The sequence below is a fragment of the Tamandua tetradactyla genome, chromosome 20 (assembly GCF_023851605.1).
Source record: "Tamandua tetradactyla isolate mTamTet1 chromosome 20, mTamTet1.pri, whole genome shotgun sequence".
Lineage (NCBI taxonomy): Eukaryota > Metazoa > Chordata > Mammalia > Pilosa > Myrmecophagidae > Tamandua > Tamandua tetradactyla.
In genome coordinates this window covers 50,374,075-50,398,067 of record NC_135346.1, presented here as the reverse complement: position 1 = coordinate 50,398,067, position 23,993 = coordinate 50,374,075, and the positions used below count along the sequence as shown (strand labels likewise).

At 44.5% G+C, this 23,993-nt stretch overlaps 1 protein-coding gene across 1 annotated transcript in view; it reads left to right on the top strand.

Moving 5' to 3' along the window:
- Positions 1-23,993, top strand: part of SLIT3 (slit guidance ligand 3) — a 617,936-nt gene that overhangs the window by 104,227 nt on the left and 489,716 nt on the right. The window contains exon 4 of the mRNA XM_077137609.1: positions 7,328-7,399. Coding sequence (XP_076993724.1) covers positions 7,328-7,399 — 72 coding nt within the window. The remainder of the gene's footprint in view (positions 1-7,327; positions 7,400-23,993) is intronic.

The window sequence follows — 23,993 nt, the reverse complement described above, 5'->3', positions numbered from 1 at the left end:
CCTGGAGTGTGTGTGTGTGTGTGTGTGCGTATAGGGATGGTTCTTCCACCCTAGACCTGGTTTCTTGGTGTCTGAGGCCTCAACATACTTGATGTGGTTCTAGATACTGTCTCCTGGGAGATCGCCTTTAGCCTCTGCTCTCAACCTTAGCTCTAGTTAAAGCAGTTTGTGGGGCCACAGCAGGCCTTGTTCTGGGCAGAAGTGACTGACTCACAGGGGGCAGCCCTTTAGTGCATTCTCAGTGCAGGGCCAGCAGCTGCATGGGCAGCACTTTTGGCCTCCTTCTCTCGCATCCCCTCTCACCCTGAGATCAATGTCAGAGGCCAGGTGGGCTCAGGGAACAGCTGTTCCCCACTTTCTCTCTAACAGCCATGAAATTGAAGGGAAATTGATCTAATGTGAGGTGCAGGAAAGTTCAAACAGAGTTACTTGGGGCTCTTTGTGCTTGTTTTCTGTTTCTGCTGGGGTCCTGAACTGGAGTCCAGTAAGGTGAGACCCTGGGCAGAGCAGTCCCCAGAGCCTTCTAGAATCCATCGCTTCGTAAAGTCAGAAACACAGGTTCGAGCCAGGGCTGAGAACTTGAGGAAGTTTAGAATGGACAGATCCCTTGGATCAGAAAGGGATAAATGCCCTCCAGGAGATGCCTCTGGCTTCCTGGGGCAGTGATTCCTGGGTCCCTTTGATCCTTCTCTAAAACCAAAGTGTAAGGGCCAGTGAATGGGCTGTGGACGTTAAGGAGAAGGGGGCACAGGGCCAGTGTCCTGGTCTCTACCTATAAAATGGGGAAATACTCCTTGGTATTGGCCTCCCTCCTGGGATTACTGGATGACATCAGGGTCACACCGAGCACCAGAGGGTTAAGGAAGCAAAGTGGACAGAGTTTAAACACAGGCTTTAGAGTCAGAGAGAACTCTGTCCAAACCTCGTTATCAGCTCTGTGACCTTGGACAAGTTACGGCACCTCTCTGTACCACAATTTCCTTATGTAAAATGCTGAAAATAACAGTATCCATCTCAAAAGTTACTTTAAAGGTGGAGTGAGATAATACATATAACCCCCCTGCACAGCATTTAGCACTAGTAAGTGCTCTATGTGAGCAAATAAAAGGGAAGGAAGGAGGAAAGACAGACGATTTTCCCTGCCACTTGGATGCATACGGCCTGTTGAGTCCTATGCTGGTACTCAGCAAATACTCATGTGCTCCTAGATTTCCCAGCTTCCTTTGCAGTCAGGCTCAGGCTATTAACCAGTCTGGCCAATGGACTGAGAGCACAAGTGATATGCATTCATAACCAAGTCGAGGGAGATGACGGCTGACTGTGCCTCCTGCCTCCCCCTCTTCCTGCTGCAGCGAACTTGGAGGCCACATGTTCCCTTTAGTTTCATAAACGGTGGAGAGTTCCTTCTATTTGAGCTATTCCAACGAGATTTTGGAGTTCATTTGTTACTGCCAATAGCTTTGCTGACCAATACAATCGTCTATGAAGGAAGAATAAATCTCCGTCTATTTCTAACCACTAATGACAATAACAGCAGCACAGCATTTCTGGGGCCCTTGTGCAACCCTGCAAAATCCTTTGCAGATGTGTAACCATTCAGTCCTCTCAGGTATCCCACGGGGGCACGTGTTTTGCTATTATATAATAATTGTGTTCCTAAAATAATCTTTCAGTTATTTTAGAAAGGGTTCTCATAGACAGTTTTAATAGGGAGGAAAACTGCTTAGGGGCAAAGAATTTTAGATGATAATAACAGAAGTATTTCTCTGACACAAATATGAAAATAAAGGTGTTCGTTATTAGGACATTTTGAAGTTACAGATTAAAAATAACGAAATTTCAACCTAAATAGTCCTGTATACCAAGTGAGACAAGGCTGTTACCAAAAAAAAAAAAAAAAAAAAAGGAATCCCCAATGCCAAAGAACAGCCAGTCACTCAACTAAAGTGGAGGGGATGTTAGGCTTGCAGGTTAATCAGCAAGTGGAACCAGTGTCTGATCATGACAGAGGTATAATCAATAACTGGCCAGGTTATATCCAGTTCGCATTATGAAAATTTGCAGAGCAGGGACCGTGCCTGAATTTGCTGTTTGACAGGTGAGGAAGTTAGGTGAGAAGGGGCTATCAGTGGTTACCCTGAGTCAGTGGTGGGGCCTGATCCAAATCAGGGCTCCCTGCTCTTTTGACTCTCCAGAGTTCAAGTTTTTCCCCTTTATGCCCCTGACTTGCAGTGGTGTCTGCTTGTCCCAGCTGGGGGCTAAGGTTCTTGGCCCCTGTGGTTCTGACCTGCCCCAGAAGACTGTATGGTGAGCCTGCATTCATCATGGAGTCAAGCCTTTCATCCCCCATTCTGGGAGGCTTTGGCAGCTTCTGCTCCCAAAAACAAAGCTGCTTTGACCCTTATTGCTTAGAAAGACTGGCGTTTCTAAAAGTACCAGGAAAGCTGGAGATCATCCAAGCTGCGCAGAAAGTGCCTGGGGAAGGGGAACCAATTGATTTCACGACTAAAGCAAGCAGTTCTGGTGACCTTTGAGAGTTATCACACTTTGACTTTCTCCTTCCCTGGGGCCTTCGCCAGGCAGCTGGACATTCCACACCTGCCTGAGAAAAGGAAGGCGCTTGCTGTGGGCTATGCTTCTGCCTGTGCTGACACACCAAGCTTCCTGCTGGCCTGGGGACCCCTCCCTCCTGCCCTTCACCTGGTTGAGGAGAAGCAGTGAGCTCACCTTCTTGCTTTACTAGCCGGCCAAGATCTGTAGAGCAGCTAAGTTTGGGAGCTGAGGCTACCCAAAGTTTCTAAAGGATGCAGATAAACTCAGGCAGGCTGACTTTTTGGGAGCCAACTCAACATAGGATGGCTCCCTCGCCTAACCCAGAAAAGGTATTTATTGTTTGGATTCCCAGAGTGGGCCATTGCTGCCTTGTGATTTATTCAAGAAACAAATGCTTCTTGGAGGCTCCCATGTGCCTAGCAGTGTGTTGGCTACTGATGGGACAGGGGTTGTGCTGGATGCATAGCCTCTCTAGGACCTACAGAACTGAATGGGGAGACCCACACGTTAGGTTGTAAGCCAAGACAGAATTTGAGCCATACAATCATTATATGTAGTAGTTAAGAATATGGGGCATCTGGGCTCAATCCTCTCACCTTGTTTAGTCAAGGTTGACTTTGGGTAAGTGCCCATTAGGACACTGCTTCCTTATTATAGAGATGCTAAGAATCCTGGCCTCCTGTGTTTCCAGGAGGATTAAGGAGCTAGTGCATGCCAAGTGCTGATCCTGTTCACCATCTAGACATATTTGAGAGCCCTTGATGGTACACAAATCCTGAATCCAATCTCGCTATCTTCTGCATAGTGTTCCTTCTCCCTGCCGTTGGTTGGTGACTTGTAATTTTGGAGCTCTGGGGGCCACTGTTAACACTTCCCATCTTACCTCCTGAGCCTTCACATGCATTCAATCACAAAATCCTGGTTATTATACCTCCTCTATCTCCTATGTTCAGGACCCATTCTCCCTGCTAATCAGATCCTTGCCACAGCACATTAATTACTTCAAGAGCCTTCTCGATTGGTCTCCTTGCTTCCATGTCACCCTCTTCCAAACCAGATTTTCCACAACTAGAGAGATTGCTCAAAAATCCAAACCAGATCATCACTCCCTTGTTCAAATCCTTCCTGTGGCTCCCCACTACCCTCAGGGAAAACCTTTAACATGACCACCAAGGGCCCCCATGGTGTGACCTCCGCCCAGTTTTATGGTATTTCTCAAGTCACCCCCAGGTTCCAGCAATGCAAGCCTGCCCACCTCCCCAAATGCTTTGTCATCTCCTGTACCTCCATGGCCATGCACATACTGCTCTTTAAACCTAGAACTCTGTCTCTGTCCCCTGAAGAGTCACGCCCATGCTTCAGAACTAAACTCAAAACCACTTTCTCCAGGAAGCCTTTCTTTACCCAGGTCTGAGTTAGCTGCCCCTCTTCTGTGCTCATGCGTCACCTTTGTTTACAAAATGATGGTGCGATTTTTTGTTTTTGTGCCTGACTCCTCCACTAGCATGTGGCATCCTTAAGGGAAGGGACTGTGTCTTATTCTTCTTTGTATGTGGAAATTGAAAAATGAATAGATGGATGGAGGAATAGAAGGAAGAATGGGTGGATGGATGGATGGATAAATAGGTGTTTAGAGGGATAGATAAAGTAATGGTTAGTTAGGTGGATGGGTAGATGGTTGAATGGATAAATGGATGAATTCAGGAAACAGAGCAGCAAAATCTTCTAGTTAGATCTTATACTCAAGTACTTTCAAAAAGGCCATCAGTGAGCCTCCAAAGACAAGGTTCTCTTTCTTGGAGGGTCACAGTTCAGGCTTGAAATCAGCATGACTTTGAAACTCAGCTGCCAATGGTTTCTAACCTGGACGCTCCCTGCTGCCCTAGCAGGAAAGCTGGAAAGGAGATTTGATCTTAGAGGGAGAAGGAACACCTGTTTGGGCTTTATGCCATCGTTGACCAGGCCCACATCCCTGTTTCTTGAACTCCTTGGAGTCTGCTCTTAAATAGTTCCCATCCAGTCCTGCTCTCTATCCAGTATCGTATATTTATTTCTTGCCTGAAGTATGGCAGAAGATTTCCACCTCTGGCCTAGGGTGACAGAACAGCAGATGGCATGAGTGATGGAGTGTGCTGTAGGCAAAAGACGCTGTCTGTACCCCAGTACCTGTCCATCCCTCAATCAAGAGACCAGCACGTTTCACTCTGCTTATTTTTCTATTCAGGGGCTGCTCTTACAGCAGCCGTGTGAGACATGTACCTTATGGGCTTGTGGACTTCATAGGCTCTTTGAAGACCTTTCAGGCTGGCTTTGTTGATTAGGTACAGATGAGTAAAACCTGGAAGGAAATGGAAATGAAATGTAGAATTGAACTCCTTATGCAATGGCGAACAAACATGCAACCTGCCCAGTCAGAGACAGGAAAGGCCCCTTCAGGAAAGGGAGCTGAACTCAGCCAGGCCGCCCTGGAATCCTCATTCAAGGCTTATGATGCTGCAGGCAGAGCACAATTAGCCAAATTTGGTGGTGTTTTTATTTTTGTCCAGCCACAAATACCGGCAAAGCACTGAAAATGATTTCTTCCCTTCCTGGAGTCCTGGAGCCAAGCTGGTTTTATTTTTAGCTCCCACTCTGGTTTAGGGCATTTAGCACACTAAACACCCTACCCACTGCCAGCAGTGGTAGGCCGGATTTTAGGATTTTTGCCTGGATTGGAGTGTTGTTTGTCTGTTTGTAACTCTTGCCAGTCTTTGTACAGCTGGGACAATAGAGGGTGGTTCCAGACAGTCCCACCATCGAGTCCCAAGTCTTGAGACCTCCAAGAGAGTTGTTTTGGGGAAGGAACATATACTTGGTTGGGGTGGATCATTGTGTGGGTTGGGGTGGAGGAGATGGCAATGCTGAATGAAAAGGACAGAGAAAGAAAGAAGGAAGGGACAGGGAAAGGACGCTGTGATTTACTGAAAGGCTTCCCATAACATTGGAGTCAGCCTGCTTGGGTTAAAATACTGCCACTGTCTCTTCCTAGCACTGTGACCTGGGGGAATTTGCTCACCCTCTCCAGGCCTCTGTTTCCTCATCGATGACGTGGAGATAATCATAACGCTTGCCTCCAAGCCCTGCTGCAATTGAGACCACGCACATCTCATGTTTAGCACAACATCCAGCATGCGGTTGGACTCAATGAGTTATTTTATTATTATTACAGCCATGCTCTCATTATGTATGCTGGACCCTTGCTCATACCCGATGTCGTTTAAAATCCGTTGTCACCCTGTGAAGTAGGGTTATTTTATAGATGGGAAACTGAGGCTTAAAGGGACATGTAACTTTGCCAGTCCCTACAGTGAGTGCATGATACAGCTATACCTGAACCTGACCTTGGCTAATTCTGAAGTCTGTGACTCCACTGGGAACTGTGATATATGTGCTTTGTCACTGGTTTGGGTATTTATGTGAAAAAGGGGGACCCTTGGAGCAGCTAGCAGTAAAACCCTAAAGTTGTGGAGTTGTCACCCATACCAAACTCTGAAATCTGTTCCATGACTAATTGTTGTAGTGTGCTTTGAAATTTATTGCTTTTTTGTACATGTTATTTTTCACAATATAAAAAAAGAAAAGGGAGGACCCCTTTTCGCTAACATAAAGACGTAAAAATGTCCGAAAGTGATCCATCCAAACCTTCCCTGGTATTGGGGATTTATTGGTAAGCTGAAAGCCACAGGAGAAGTGTGGAGTAGAGGCTCCCTCTCTGCCTGACAGCTTTTCCCAGGAGAGAGGGCTCCATGGAGGTGACAACAATGCCTTTGTGTCATCTGGAAACTCCGATGGCCTTTTGCTGTGTGAATATTTAGCATTGTACAGTCTCAGGAGAGACTCTGAGTGGGTCTGCTGACCACCATCCAATGTGGGGCATCCCCACCGGGCAGAGTCTGACCTCAAGCCACCGTAGAGGCCTCCCTCGTGCCCACAACCTACTCCCTGACCCAGGAATGTCTTCTCCATCAGGCACAGTGCCCAGGGCCCATGAAAACATTTTACCTTATTTTCAAATTAACAAAAATGAACTTTTAAGTAGAAGAAAATGTTATATAATGTTATGTTCATTTCTAGGACTCCACATTCGTAATATATAATTTAAATATTTTTCCTTTTATGGAAGAAGGGGCCCATGAAGGCGAAAGTACTGTGAACCCATGAAAGTCACGACAAAGCCCTGCCCTGGTCCAAAGAGCCCAAAGGCGGAGATTCTACTTGGTCCCTCGACCTGGTGATCTGTCTCACCCTCCTCTCTGTTCCTAGAGTAACTGTATCTGCCCTCCCTCCCCACCCCACCCGAACTGCCCAAAAAACACATGCAAACTCATTTAGGATCTGAAATATTCTCTCTGGTGTTTTACTTAGCTTTCTAAGGACCCATTTCACATACCAGTTTCATTAACTGGTAATAGCTGTCTGGAGCACATGGTGAGAAACGTTCACAAGCCTTGTCTGGGCTCTGGGAGAGAAGCTGGTGACCAATTTGTGATGTCTGGCCTGGCTTGTGATGGGGGAGTGGCAGCATGCCTGGTCCTTGCCTTATATTCCCAACTTGACTACCAGCTCCGCAAGGATGCGTATGCCTTACACATGTTGTGCATACCAAGTTGAAAGATCTACAGCGTCTCTCCATCCCTGTCAACTGTGTGATTGAAGTGGCGTCTGTGTATACACCAGATCCCATTAAAGTCCCCCTTGACATCCTTTCATTCATTTTTTTTTTCCCCGTCTTTAGGCGCCTGAACAAGAATAAGCTTCAGGTTCTTCCAGAACTGCTTTTCCAGAGCACTCCCAAGCTCACCAGACTGTGAGTAGAGGCAATATGCATTCTCTCCCCCTGTGCCCTGCCTTGCTTTGCTGTGGGGAGAGTGGGCTTGCCTGGGTGTGTGGTGCCCCGGGCTGTGTGGAGCTTGGCCGTTGGGCCATGGCATGGAGACTCGAGCAGGGCTTCAACTTGATGTACCATGGGAAGGAAGGAAAAAAAATTGGGGGGAGATAAAGGACCCCCTCCACACACTCACATACACCCATGTCCAGAGCATGAGTGGCTCCTGAGAACTAGTTGGTTCGTGGTTGTGGATCATTCCCTTGCAAGAAGGGAGGAAACTTTTCTAATTTACCTCTAGAAAATGCCCTGGTGTGGGATTTGAGGTGAGTCTATTAGCAAAAGACACCCAGTGGTTTAAAGTAAACATTGGTTTGGGCTAAACATTCAACCTCACCACTTACTTTGCTTGCTGGAATAACTCCTGCCCTTTGCCCACTTCCCACCAGTGCCATACAGGGAACCTCAGGTATGGAGGTCTATGACCTTGTGGGAAAAAGAAAAACTCCTTGACTTTCGCTTTATCTTCTGGAATGGTCCAGGATATCATGGGGTAGGAGAAAAGGAGTTGGAGAGACCTCTGTGCATTTATTCAGTGTGAGAATTTGGAAGCTGAGGAGCTAGAGATGCACAGTCACTTGAAGATTGTGATTTGCGTTGTATGGGTGTTAGGCAAGTGCTAATTATTGACAGTGAACAGATCCATGATTTTGAACCTGAGAGTCCTATTGGAAGTAACTAGATGAACTAGATTGCCCAAGGCTTGACTTTCTGAGACACATGGTCTGACTTTTTAGAAGATAGGCAGCAAGTTTTATAGCCTGGCTGGTAAGACATTACTGGGGAGGCTCCAAAGTTCTGGCCACCATGCTCCTTTCCAATGGATGGGCTTAATACCTACTTCTACAGTCAAACAATCCATGCAGGCCCTGGGATAAATTATTCTTCCTTGGGAAATATAAAACACATGTCGGCATGTTCATTTAAGAATGAGTTCTGAATTAGTAATATGCACGCACACGCATACACACACAGTATATACATAAATATGTTTTTAAAGGGCACTTTATTGCTACGACATCACGAAATGGGTAGCTGGTGTTTTGGTGGGACACTGGCCTTACTTGCTGTCTCTAGGACACACCTGTTTTGTCAAGTTCTCCTCTTGCTGTGCACTCAAATTCTCTTGCTTAGTCACCCTGTGACTTGGTTATTGGTAGGAAAGAACATGTCCACCCTTTCTACTCTTCCATTCTGGATCCACCTTATAAACCTGAGCGTGGGTGAAGTACATTCTGCAGACTTGAATTTCTAGCTGAACTAGATAAGCAAGACCAAATGGACATGTGGGAAACCACCTTGGCTTTTAACTTCCCCTTCCCTTCATAACTCTTTCTCGAAATGCTCTCCTAATAGTGGTCTCTCAATCCAGCGCTATATGCCCTTTTCAGCCTACTCTTAAGTAAATAACACAGATTTTATGCTCTTCATCTGGAATTTCAGCATCAGTTTCTAGGCAAAGAGAAGGTATCTGTGGGGCTTGGGCTGCTGACCATGTTGAATGGTGAGGTATGAGTGTTCAAGTTACTTCAAGATTTTAAGTGCCTGGCTCTTACCCATGGAAGCTGTGGCCTCCAACGTGCATGGTTGATTTGGATCTAGGCTGAGAAGGAATTTCAGGCCAGGATAGCAGGTCTTTGACATGTTTGACTAGGCCCAAACAGGTTGTAGTGGGGGTGGGGGAAGCCTTGAGTTGTGTCCTAATTGCCACTTCCCCAGCTGAGAAATCTCAGAAGAGTCACTTTCTCTGTCTGGGCCTTAATATCTTAATCAGTAAAAGGAAACCTCCCTCCATTTCTGCTATCTCTCATGGAGCATAAGTATACTATTAGATAATGGTGGTGTGCATGTGTTTTGTAGGGCTTGAAGTGCTGTGTTACAATTCCCATCTTCACAACCTCAGTTTTTGATTTCCTTTCTCTGGGAGGCATGAAGAAATTAGGGGTTGCAAGGAGTACTGAAATAAAGCACACTGAGCTTTTGCTTTCAAGCCAGAGAGCTATGGCCTTGGAGGCAAGGATTATATTTGATTCATTTGGGTATGCATCATTTCCATGTCCCTGGCCAGTCACAGTGTTTGGCACACATAAGCATGCAATTAATGATCATTGAATGGATGGATGAATGAATGAATGATGTAGGCTTCTCAGGGAGCTTTAGTTATTTTATCCATCATTCATTCCATTCATTCATCCACTCATTCATTTAAGAAACATTTCTTGGGTGCTTGTTCTAGCCTGACCTCTGTGCTGGGTCTTGAGTTGCAGACACGAAGGATTCCCAGTTCTCCCTGTGTCCCATCATGCCACATTTTGAATGGCTGCCAAAAGGCCAAGAGCCAATTATATATAAATACGTATTTTTATTGAAGCAACTATATTAACCCGGGTTTGGGCGATAATCAGAAATCCCTTTTTTCCCTCCAGGCTTGATCTTTGATTTTTCTTAATGGCCCTATTGTGTCTTTGTCTTATTTTGTCAGCCACTCCAGGGCCTTCTTGGAAGTAAGCAGGGTACAAATTAGAAATCCATAAATGTGCAATCATGAGTGTGTATACATATGCCACTGGCTCTCTTTTAAAAGAGTACTGCATCTCAATAGACACAGCAGGCTATTTCCCAGAGGTTGCCAAATGTGGATATTATGTGGCTGACTACTCCATGGTGTGTCTTGCAGGATAAGTGACAATTTTTTGACAATCCTTTCTTGTTATTAGTGTACCTATAGACTAGATTATATAACCCTCAAAGTTTAGCTAAAGAATATCCTTTGGAAATCCACAAACATGTGATAAGACATGTCTTGGTTAGAGATAGGAAAAGGATACAGTCTTTGTTGAGAACCTGTGCTAATAATACAACTAACTAGAAGTGACAGAAATCCAACTAAAGTTAGCTTAACTGAAAGAGGATATATGTTGGTCCGTGTAACTAAAAAGTCCAGTGGTACTTACAGCTTCAGGCACAGCCAGATTCTGGGGCTTGGTGATGTCACTGACATCATGCCTTCCATGCCCTGGAACAGTGGTCATGATGGCAGGCAAAAGCAGAAGACTCACAGCATCTTAATTTTGCAACCTCAGTGGAGAGAGTGACTTTGTCAATAATATAGTAGAAAAGAATTGAGAGGAAACTTTGATTGCTTAGCTTGTTCACAGTCTGTCTTTGAATGGCTCATCATTGCCATCGCGATGGTGTCCTCTGGTCGATCAAGTTGGATCAACAACTAGTTTTGAAATGAGGATGTGTAGGGCTGAGGAATGGAATCCCCCAGGGAAGAGTAAATCTGTGATCAGAAGATGTGGGAAGGGATGCATTTTTAGTTACGTGCACCAACATATTTCCACTTTGAGTTAAACTAACTTCAGTTGGGTTCCTGTCATTTCTAGTTAGTAGTATTATTAGCACAGGTTCTTAATAAACATCGTGTTCTTTTACTATCCCTACCCAAGGAACAGGAAAAACCATAGCTGTCTCTCTGTTTATTGAGCATCAACTCTGTGTAGTACATGGTACTTTAACTGATGCTTTGGATCCTGTTAGGTGATAACAACAGCAAAGGCTGATGAGTGCCATGTGCCTTTCTAAGCATTTTAGGGATATGAACGCATTTGATTGCTCTGACAACCCTATAGATTATTAATATTCTATAGATGAGAAACTGGGGATCAAAGAGTGTAAGTAATTTGCCCAATATCATACAACTAGTTAGTGAAAGAACCAATATTCAAGTTTAGTTAATTTGGCTCCAGAGTCTGTGCTTTTATCCACTACATTGAGCTCCCTGCTAAGCCTTTATACTCCCATTTTATGAATGAGGAAATAAAAGCTCAGAGAGTTTAAGTAATTTACCCGTATTATAGTTAATAAATAGCAGAACTTCGCTGGGCACCTTGACTTCACACTCTGATTAAAACTTCATAACCACCCTGCAAAGAGAATTATTATTAAGTCTACTTCTAAAGCTTAGAAAGTTTATCTAAGTTACCCATGATTACATATAATCAGGATATGGAGGAAATAGGACTTGAACGCAGGCTTGTCTCACTGCAAAGTCCACCTATTTTCTCCTATCTTGTGCTGCCATGATGTTATGTGGAGTTGAAGTTACTCTACAAAGGTTTGCTTTGGACCTGCCATCCGTCCAAGTACTTCTATCAAGACTTTCTCTTCTGGTTACCCCTGCCCGTCCAGCTCAGCTCCTGCACCACCCAATTCATATGGACATCCATGGTATATCTGTGTTCTTACTCTGTTCTCAAGCACAGGGATCCAAGAATCCTAAAGCTCGGAAGTTACATGAGATTTAGGCAACCTCTCTGAGGTCTGTAAAACACCTAGCATGGTCTCTGTACTACGTAGGGCACTCAAAAAATTTTAGCTCCCTCCCAGCCTGGCGTAGATCACAGTGTCTCCAGTATAAGGGCTGTGCCTCTGCTCTCTCTGTGTCCCTCATGGTGCCCAGAGCAACAGAGTGTAGGGGTTAAGGGTTTGCCTATTATATGCTGTGAGACCATTTGCAAGTTACTTAACCTCTCTGTGTCTCAGAGCTGGCATCTGTAAAGTGGGCTGTAATAGAACCCACCTTTAAAGATAAAAAGGAAATAATCCATGAAAAACATTTAGCACTGACTGTAGCACATAGTAAATGCTCAGTAAAAAATGGCAGTGGCTAGCTTTTATTCGCTGACTAATGGGAATGACATGCACACCAGAGCTTTAGGGTCTCTGGTGTTTTGACACTTGGAAAAGAATCCAGTCCCCAAACTAGATGAGGGCTGTGTGGGAAGATCCAGGTGCTCACATGGGCTCTGCCATCTACAAGCTGTGTGGCCCTGGGTGTTTTACTTCATCTCTCTGGTCATCAATTGTCTAATCCAGAGGTGAGAGGAAGGAGCACAGTCTGTTACCTAGTTTATAGGCTGTGAATCTCTCCTTTTCATGTCTCCTTCCTGCTTTATCTTTAACCTGCACAAGGCAGAGGCAGTGAAGGATTTCTGGCTATCTAGAGGTTAATTGGTTAATATTGCAAGAAATTCCTTAGAAGGAACAGAAGGCAAGGTGGAAACAGTAATTAAAAGCCTTTTGCATTTCACCGGATCAGGGGCCTTTGGAGTGGCTGAGGGAGATGCTGCTTCACCACTGTTTTTTAAGAATTTGGCTTTGCCGTATGAGGATGAGCAGACCACCAGCGTCCTTTTAGCCCACGTGTCCTGGATTCACGTCCAAAGAGTCCGTTGAAGATTTGGGAATGGTTTAAAAGGTGTCAATGAAGAAGGGGTTATGCGAGTGGCTGGACGGGGAGGCCTCCGATTATTCTGGTCAGTTCTACTTGGTATTTGACAGCTTTAAAAAACGCCACAGGGGTGAACCTCCTCTCTGTCACTTGGGTCAGTGGAGCTGCAAGAGGCTTGGAAGTTCACCCCCAGGCAGCTGAAAACAATATGAAATGTGGCCAACCAACTTAGCCCCCAAGTCACTGGGCTCTTATCAAGGTAGAACAGCTTTCCTAACAAAGCATTAGCAGTGGTTAGACTTCAGTTTCCAGGGAATTAACTTCCAATGAATGAGCCTCCTACCAACTCTCATTACTGCTAATTCTTACCTCTTTTATGTCATTTGCCATTTTCAGCTTTTATCACAGCCATATGTTTACATGCTACTACATATCCCCAAATAAACCAGAAACACCTTTCAGGAGAGTGATCTAATGTCTCTTTGAGGCGCCCTAATGTTAGGACAGAGCAGGGACTTTGAAGCCAGGCAGACCTGGGTTTGAATCCTACTTGAGCCTGGGAACGTGGCCTTGCCTTTTTGAGCCTCAGCTGAGTTAAGAGTACACTAGGGATAACAATAACAGCTCTTCAGTGTGTTTCACTTATTTACTATGTGCCAGGGTTTCTGCAGAGTGCTTTATATATGGGACTTCACAGAAGTCTAAGAGGTAGTTACTCTCTTATCCCCATTTCACAGATAAAGGAACAGAGGTTAGACAGGCTGCCCCAGGTTTAAGAGCCAGAAATGGTAGAGCCGAGATTCAAACCCAAGCTTGCCTGACTCCGGGGCCCATGTTCCCAACCACAATTTCTATTTATGACAAATTAGAAACTAAAGTGTCAGGCACCCAATCGAAGCTGGAGTCACCTAGTTCCTTTATCACTTGGAAGCCCTAAATAAGTCCAGTCTTTTGAATGACCAGAGCCCCATACCTCTGGATAGTTCATTTTGCTGCTCATGGATCTCTTTGTGGACACTTCAGTCCGCCAGTTCTGCCCTAAACTTTAAAACACAGCTACATGCAATATGTGTCTTTATAAAGCTCTGCATTAGTGTGAAATGGTGCTATAAAAGTGAAAACCCAGCAGAGAAAACAAAAGCCATAGTACGCGATTTTTCAGCAGTGTTGTTATCCGATGCGGTAAAATGATAGTAGAGTGATGGGAAAACCAATCCATGAGATGGCTGGGTTTTCCAGAGCCTGTCTGCCTGCCTGCAGCTGTGATCCTGGGACCTGCTCCTCTCCAGCTGCATTGGCCCAGCTTTCAGAGGCCGTGGCATGGCGAGACTGGCCTCACCATCGCAGACATGGTTCAGTTTTTCCAGGGGCACAGCCACCCAAATCTCATGGGAAATGTTCCTGCACTCCATGTCTCTGCTTCCTCCCCCTCCGTACCCCCAAATGCTGGAGTGAGGCTGGCCTTCTATTTGCTTTATAGCATGTTTCATCAACTGCAAGTTTCATTGTGTGCTTGAGGATAGTTTTAGCTTTAACCTGCATGTGGACAGATAACAGATTTCCATGGGTGCAGTGTCACGCTGCTGAGTCTACCTTAGGTGAGTTGTCCTCTCTCTTTCAAACCTCAGGCTCCTGGCAGAGGCAGCTGACACAAGTCATATCAAAGGAGAGAAGACATAGACATATTTTTCTCTTTTTCTACACTGAGGCTTTATCCAGTGAAGTACAAAAACGTGCGGTCTTATTCACAGAGCTGATGATGAGGCTGGTGCCTTTAATTGATTTGGAGAATCCTATACCAGGGGATTTGAGAGCTAGTAATAAAAATTATCTAGGCTAGGACTTCTCAAACTTTACTGTTGATGCAAAAAAAAACCTGGGAATCTTGTTAGAATGTAGATTCTGGTTCCTTAGGTCTGGGGTGGGGATCAAGATTTTGCATTTTTAACACTCTCAGGTGATGCCGTTGCTTCTGGCCCATGGACCACACTTGAAATAGCACAGATCTAGTCTCCAGTTGTTTCTCAAACTTTAGCACAATAGAAATAATTGCTTGAGGCACAGATTAAATGCTCACTCCCAGGCCAGGCACCTAGGGACTCTGGTTCATTAGCTCTGGAAATGGACTGTGGCATTAGACATTTTTAGTTGGCATTCTAGATGGTTTTGATGTATGTCACCCATGGGGCATAAATTAAGAAACACCAGTCTAGTGTAGTGCCTGCTATTATATAGATTTGGGAGCATGGAAGGAACCAAACTTGTGTGCTAGGCATTTTAAACACATGTCATCTCTTTTTGACCTCCTAAGAATTCTGCTAGTTAAGTATTTTATCTCCGCTATACAGAAGAAGTAACTTAAGGCTTGAAGAGTTTAACCACACATAAACCCAGGTCTTTCTGATTCCCAACTGTTTTTTTTTTTTTTTTTTCTTACTGTATCATGTGCTTCTTGTGGCAAAACAAGTCTTGGAAAAGATAGAGAAACACTGTGTGCCTCTGAAATTTTCAGTGTTTGGTATTTTGTACTCATGCTTGTATGAACATACATGAGCCCATGTTCATATCTGAGATCCAGGATATGAAGAGTTGAAACTTGTAAAGAGAAAAATGTATAGACACATAAATGCTTGCAAATAGACTGTTCTAAATCCCTTACAAATTCATCAAAGGTTTAGAGTGGATCTTGCATGGTTAAACTTTTTAACCCTACAGACTAGAAGAGAGTCCTCTAAAGTGATCAGGCAATACTTGTACTGAGAATGTACTTCCACCGTGGAAATTGTTTTTGTTTTTGTTTTTTTCCTTTAATTTTTTTAAAGAAAGAAAACGAAGTTGTGACTTTACAGTGCTCTGGAATTACAGAATATGCTTGTAATTTTTACAATTCTGCACAGGCTGCTTTGCCGCATCTGGTTGATATTACTGGCAGGGATCTATGGGGGAATAAACCATGGACTGGAATGTGAAACATCCCACAAAATGAGTTTCTTATAGGCTGCTGCATAAAACATTTTGAGTCTCCCTCTCTTTGGAAGGGTGGCTTAAGTGATTTCATGGATTTCGTATTTTCTTTGGTTTGAAGGTAAAGATGTTTGCTAGTTTTCTTGGTGGGGGTTCTAAGATGGTTTTCTGGAGATGGGCATGCAGACCTAGCAAGAAGAGCCACTCTGGAAGGAAGTCAACCAACCTTTGGGGAAAACACTGGACAGGTGATGATAATGCTAAACCCCGGGACCAACTAAATTGCTATAGAGGAAGAATATAGGGAGAAGGGGTTATGCATGCAAGCACTCCAGAAAACCCCATGAATCTTAGCTCTGGTGGTGCAGTAAACAACTAATGGCAAAAGAGGTCATCCCCTTACACACAGAGCCTGAAGCTTTTGCACATGGGTGCATTGTCCAGGCTTCTGTAACAATACAGGCTTCTGTAACAATAGTGATTTGAGAAGATGGAAAAATCAAACAAACACCCAGCCAATAGCAGGAACCTGACCAATTCCCTGTTGGTGACATTCCTGCCCAGTTCTCAGGAAGAGAGCCATGTGGCCAGGTTTACTAACACATTTGTTGAGCACCTACCTTGGGTGCGTGTCATTCCAATGTCGTGGTTGTTGGGGTGCTGAGTAGAGAACATAGGACACTCTAATCTGAGCCCAGAGGGCATGAGTATGGGCTTTTTGCCACCTGGCTCCCTCTCAGGCTTCCTTGGCTGGAACCCACCTGCAGAGTTGGAGTCCTGACAGCCGGGTCCTTTTCTACTCCCAGCACCCACTGATATGTGGGGAAATTGGCCAGCCTGGTTTTATGGCTATCACCAGAGGTGCTTAAATAAAGACCATGCTCTCTGGTGGTAGCACGGTCACTTTGCTGAGAAAGAATCAGAGGCCAGCCTTCACCCACACCAGGGACTCCTCATTCTCCTTATCTGGTGTTTGAAACTATCCGAGGAATTAAAAATGCCAAGGAAATATCACATTGTATATAGAAAAATATTAGCCTTTTGAGGTGGGCTGATCCCAAACACACATTCTCCAATTATCTGAATGATGCGAATGTACCCACATCTAATAATCTTAAAGTATTTGTTTTGGAACCACATTCAGCATAAACAGAAACATTTCTAAAGAGCCTGATCACCTCTCATTTTCAGCCAGGATTTGGAAATTTCTCCAGGGAACAAATAGAATTTGAATTTGATGCCCCAAATTCTAGCATAATTTCACATCCCAAAAGAAGTCTTTAACTCTGTCTTTCTTCAGGCTATCCAATGGGGCTCAGAATCCTAGATTTTGAACATTAGATTCCATTTGTAAGATTTGCAGTTCTACAAACTCATGGAGATTGAAGCTTGTAATGAAAGTGTTGACACAGTATTAACAACAACAAAACTATGATAGCGTGGTAGTGTCCAAACCAAATAGAAATGGAGATGCTTAAGTAAATTTCATGCTCCTTGCCTGAATTTGGTGTGCCAGACCTGAGTTTTTGATTCATGGTTTAGAATAATATTTTAATGTTTTATTCATGTTGTTTCCTTTCCCCCTTCATTCTTTCCCTAATTCTCTTCCCCCTACTTGTGGTGATGAAGCATACTTGGAAGTGGGGCCTTCTCTTGATTGGTACTGCCTGTTACATAGTCAAAAACTTTCCCCAGGGTTGGCTAACGGGCAAATCCGGGTATTGAACTGATGATTTGGCCCCCTCCTTAGCATGTGTAAGGCTCTAAACTCAAATCTTTAGGCAATGAGTCAGTTTCTGATAGAAATATGCATAGAATCAGGCCAACATTTTTCCAAGTGGAGGAAATATATTTATTTTTTGAGGTCAAAGTGCTCTGTCCAAGGGAAGAAACTGGATTTCTAAGAGGGTAACTGAGGACTTGACCCCTTCATCTCCATCTCATTTAATTTGGAATTTATGAAATGCTAAGATGTGAACCAAGGTGTTTTGAGATGCTTACCTTCAGTATTTTCTTTTTTAAATGAAAATCAGTGGTCCTGATATAGAAAAAAATGCTGAATCATTAATTAATGATTAACAGTCGTTAATTGTATTAATATATCACCTTAATCCTCCCTTTTCCATGCATCTTTGTCTCTACCTCTCTGCTCCCCATCTCTACTCCTCCTTTGTCTTTCAAAAGTACACATACATGCACGCAACATACAACACACATGCACATAAAGCCTTCTTTCTATAGCAGAATCTCAGATAGAAAAATGAATTTTCCATCTGGACTGCTGAATCAAAGCACAGTTATAATTTCACTTTAATGCAAGACACTGTTAAATTAGCTCAGATTATTGAGCAATGACACGATGAGCTCTCAGGGCTCAGAAAGGCAGCGGCATGGTGGCAGGGTGGGGTCTTGGAGGGAGCTCTTTGTCTCCTTGGCTCATAGTTGGTGTTTTTGGTGCACAGAGATGGTAGTGGCAGATCCATGTCAGAGACAGTAAATTATTACTCTAAATGTTTTCTAGTCTCCAGAGAGAGCTTCTCCTTTTCCTGGCAGTGATGTGCATGGGTCAGGCTTCTACCCGAGATCTCCAGGGAACTTTCATCCTATTTTACAATGCAGAGAAGAGCACTAACAACCATCCGCTCCTAAGGGCTCGGACATTGAACGAAATTATCTTAGGAAATAACTGTTATGGCTTCCATTGCTAATGATGTTCTCTGCAGATCCTCTTCCCTTGTACATGGTATTTCTGTTATTTAAATGAGAGTAAAGGATGGAAAATCCCTAGATCTAATGAGACCAGAAACACAGCAGTGGGGAAAAATGGGGTTGCCCAAGGAGTGCTGTGCTTGCCAGTTTGTACCCAGACACAGAGCCATTGGCATCAATGCTATGAAGTTCGGGTAGAATTTGTTGACCATACCCTCACTGTGCATTACCCGTGGAACTTCTACCTTCCATCTGCTGCTGTCACCCTGGAACAAGCCACCATCCTTTCTTGATCGGATGCCTGTAAAAACTCACTACTCTTCTGCATCTACTCATGTTCCCTTATTATCCATCAGCTGCACGATGCCTGCCATGATGGTTTTAAAATAGATCGGATCTCATCATTCCCCTAATTAAACCTTCCAAAGACTTCCCATTGTTCTTAGAAGAAATCCCAAACTTTCACCTTACAGCCTCGCCCACCTGCTCTTCCTGGTGCCATCCCAGGCTGCTCTCCCCATACCTACCACACTGCAGCCACATGGACCTTCTCCCTCTTTCTCCAGCACTCTAATCTCTTTCTCATCTCGGGGTCTTGGCCTTGCTCTTCCCAATGCATGGAATACATTGACCCCAATATCTGCATGGCCAAGCCCTTAGAGAAATTCAAGTCTCAGCTCAAGTATCATTCCCTGGAAGAGCTTTTCCCACCCACTCCATCTACAGCAGTGTTCCCTCCCTACACAGCCCCATTTTATTTTCTTCATAGCACATATCCCTACCTTGAAATTCCTTTGCTCACTTATTTGTTTATTTTCTTCTCCCAACTTCTGCCAGTAAAATGTAAGCTTCTTGAGAGCAGGGATTTTATCTGTCTTGTTGACTCTATAGTTGTCTACAACTGCATCTAGGACATAGAGGGGTGGTTGACAGATACTGTGTAACTCAGTGACTGGAAGAATGAACCTGGTCTCTCCAAATTCTGCTTTTTCCTCTCAATACATGGTCAGATGCACCTCTGTTCCAAATGAAGATTCTCTCCTTATTGCACTGCAGAAATCCCTAATGCATATTTAATAGCCTGTGTGCACACATGCACACACACTCACACACACATGTGCATATGTGTACTTATGCACACAGGCACACACACTCACACACATGCATATACGTATACATATGCACACGTGCGCATACACATATATTTATATGCACACTTGTACACACAAGCACACATGTAACAGTGAGGTTGAAACACATTGGATTTCATACTCAGTTTCCTGCCTCCCTTTCTTTCTCTGTTTGCAAGATAAATGATTTTTATCCCTTCTTAACTGGGCCAGAAATAAAGGCCATGCAGCTGCCTTCAAGCACCAGTGGGGCAGAATTTCCTGTTAACAGTGGGTCACCCACAAGGAGAAAAGTGCCCATACCAGGATCCTCTGTTGGGCAGAGGCAAGCCCATGCCTAAGACTGAGCTCTGGGGAGGAGAACGTTGCTTTTGATGCTAATCTGTGATACAATGAAATGAAAGATAAAACTTTGTTTGTTTCAGCTCCATGGTTGATTTTTCACTTCAAATGTGTATTGAAAGGGATCATCCAGCTATTGCAAGCCTCAGCTCAGTGAGGGCTTTACCAAAAAAGAAAAACACTGTGGGGGCACAAACAAAAAGCAAATCTTAGTCTGAAAAAAATAAATTTAATTTAATTTTAAAAGACAAAAGAATAGGTTGCACTAATGTACTGAGCATTGACCTATACCTCCAAATTATTATTTTTCTTTCTCTGAGATCTAAACCAGAGGTTGTTTGAAAGACATCTAGTGAGTAATCCAAACCTGAAATGAATCATATCTTCTAAAATGATTGAACCAGAACCAAACAGGAACATGCAAATATTGTTTTCCAAACTAACTCTCTCCGAGACTCTGGAATTGGTGTCTTATCAAGCTGACCACCAACCTCCTGCCTCCTGCCTCTATTGGTCACTTCTTCTCCCTCATGCAAACCTACCATCATTCAGTGGGCCTTCATCCATGTTACACCATGGAATTCAGGCTTGGAAGCTCTCGTGATTGCTTCTGTTAATAATGAGACATGCTGTCGTGATGAGTGACTTGACCCTGTCTCCGTGTGAAGAGGTATCTTTTTCAGGAAGGACATATTTATTAGATGAATAGGGAAAGGGGGTGATGGGATGAAAAGAAAGGAAGACAGGGAGGGAGGAAGGAAGAGCAAAAAGAAATAAGCATGGAACTGAGGTGGTATAGATGGAAATATAGAAGGGGAAAGGAAAGGAAAGAAAGAAAATAGGAATATTTGCAGAGGAAAGATCCATCCCAGGTTTGTTTTTGTCTTGTTTTGGCTCCTCTCGAGGCAGATGGAAGAATTCTGATCACACTTAAGCATCTCCATTTTATGCCAAGCTTTGTGTGAGCACTTTCTCCCACAACAACCCCCCCAGGAACTAAGAGCATCATCTTCATAGGATCGCAGAACACCAGCGCTGAATGGAACCTTCTAGAACTTCAAGACCAATTCCCTCATTTTGCAGTTGGAAAAACTGAGGCACAGAGCACTTGAGCACTCACAAACTTGGCCCTTGGCTTCCTTGTCTAGTGTTGTAGACACAGCCCTAAGAGATACTTTGTTCCTTGGCCATGACTTTTCATTTAGTGATGGGAAAAAAGAAACCATTTATGAAGGAACATTGGTATCCAAGGAGTTAAGGATTGATACTTCCAGGGCTCAGGTTGGCTGGAGTGACAGCTATCTTTAGGGACAGGGATATTGATCTGTGAAAGAGCTGATCCAGGTAATAAATTTGCTGAGGGAAACTGAGGATTAATGTTCTTATCGATAAAATGGTTGTTGGTGGTGCTGCTGAAGCATGGCTTCCTCTAGGTGGTTGTCGTCATGACATGCCTGAGGAAGGAGCAGAAAGGACAGACCTCACGTGGGAACCATTCCAAGGGAAAAATCAAATTGACACTCAAAGGATGAGTAAATCCTGACTCACGAAGGCTTCCATCCTGGTGTTGGAAAGGAAGAGAAGAGGAAGTCGTTTTGGAGTGGTGGGCAACGGAATCTTCTCCGAGTCTTTCGCCCTCCTAGGGAAAGCACAGCCCGCCTGGCACGTCTGAGTTTCCATCTTCCTAGGCATTTCAGAAGTTAAAAAAAGTTGTGTGCTTTTGCCAGCATCAGTGGCATTTTCCCAGCCCACCAGTTTACTTCTCTGAGGACACATGGTTCTATAAGGAGCCTGTGGATTTGCCCTTTTATGGAAAACAAAAATCCCAGCCTGATACTTGGAATCCTATGGCCACGGAAAAGCTGGTCAGGTTTCCCCCATGGGCAGGATCACCGTACCCTGCTTACCTGCCATCTATTACCTATTTACCTGCAGCTAATTAGCCAGACTTTCAGTGTGGGGTCCCCAAATACTATGCTCATGATGGCAGTGCTCCCTCCAAGATGTGCCGATTTCCCAGCTCAGCATGAGGGACTTCAATAATATCTCTTTCCAGTGATATAATTTGATTTCTCCATGGGAGGCTGCTCTGGTCCTAACTCACTTAGCACTAAATCACTCGCTAGATACTCTCATTACTTAATCTTTTCAGGGCCCAGACCAGCCTGGACCTCTTATTTATCTGGAGCCCTGTTTACTTCCCTGTTGTAAATTACTTCTGGCTCCTGGCCGTCTGATCGCTGCAATGATAGACTAATAACTTGGAGCTACCACATTTGCCTTGTGTGATGAGGCAAATAATATGCTTAACTTATGAGAGAGAAGTGCACCCTTCATTTATTTCAGTGGGGGAAAATATTACTCGGGACGGGGGCGGGGGGGCAAGTCATTTACCTAATGGCTCCTGGTGGAAGTCGGTGTAATTACTGACAGAATTATGTGAGACAAATTGTCATGCCCATAAATCTACACCTCGAGTTTTTCTAATGCACAGAGGGAGTTTTGGTGGCTTGCATGGACTCTGCTTTTCTCGCAGGATGGGTTTCTAAGAAGATGCTGGCAGAAAATGGGGGGCGGATTAGCCCTCTGGTTTGCTTGACAAGGGGGATCCTCATCTTCAACTTCGAACCTTCTAAATCTCTAAGGGCCGAAATGGGGGAACCACAATCCATGGGCTCAATCCGACCCACCACCGCCTGCTTTTATAAGTAAAGTTTTATTGGAACACAGGCATATCCGTTGTTAACATCTTACTTATAACTTCTTTGGGGCTACACAGCAGAGTAAAATAGTGAGAGACAGACGGCATATGGCCCCCAAAGCCAAAGATATTTACTGTCTACCTTTTTGCAGAAAATTTGCTGACTACCTCTGCTGAAACAAAGTACCACAAACTGTTTGGTTTTTAAAATACGAGAATTTATTGTTTCACAGTTCTGGCGACTAGAGGTGCAAAATCAAGGGGTCGCAAGGACCATGCTTTTTCCATGGTCTGCACTGTTCTGGCAGTGGGCTTGCTGCGCATCCCTAACTCAGTCTCTGCCCAGTTACCTGGCTGTCTCTGTCATCTGTCTCCTCCTGCTGTGTCCTAATTCCCTCTGCTAATAAGGACTTGAGTCGTGTTGGATTAAGGCCACCCTGATTCAGCTTGGGCTCACCTTAACGAATAACACCCACAAAAGTCCTGATGTCCACATGTCTTGAACATGTCTTGGTGGGGGATGTGATTTGATCCCTGACCCCTGCTCTCCCAGAAGAGGAGCTTATGTTCTGTCGGGAGATGGAGGCATGAATTTGGATCACTCCCCTTTCGTTCTTCTTTTATGCTGTTCTGTGCCATGACCAGGAGATTCAGAGGGAACTGGAAGGTCACCACGATGTGGTGCTTCTGCTTCTATTCATGGGGCTCCTTCCGAACTCCTGTGACTTTGCAGGTATCGCGAGCCCAGTTGGCAGAGGAGAAGACGTATGGGATTCAGGGATCACCCAAGGCCATTCAACGAGAAACTGAAATTTATACCTTGTCCAAATGCTGTCTTTTTTAGCTAAACCTTGCTGCTTCCTAAGAAAAAAGGCAAAAGGGCAAAGGTGGTGGGAAGAGGATTTATCGAGGCTTTACCTCTGTCTCTGCAGAAGGGCTGCCATGTCACAGGAAACACCAAAGCAGGTTGGGAAAAATCCCATTTTGTTTTGTGCAGTCCACACTGGCTCTGGGGTGGATGGTGGAGTGAGCTCCAGAATCCTTTATCATATTGGGAAACATAATAAGTGTGTGTCATGCAGCAAGGAAAACCCAAGGAAAAAGAAGATGTGGGTGATAGAAAGCTTAGTTCATGCCCTTTGTTGCCTGTGCAATGCTGATTCCAGGGAGAAAGCCTTGTTGAATTGGCCTCCTTGTGGCGGTGACCAAGGCCAGCAGCTCTGCTGCAGCCAGGGTGGGGGTGGATGAGAGCAGTTCTCCAGGGCTTGGAGCTGCCTGCAGCCATGCTCAGTTGCCCTGATCTTTTGAAAGGGGCGCAGGAATGGGAGATATGTCCACAGGCCTGCAGATAGCACCGGTGTTCCTCTGAAGCTGTAGAAATCTCAGGCTGGACACAGGAACCCAAAACATCTCTTGCAAAATCACCATTGGGTC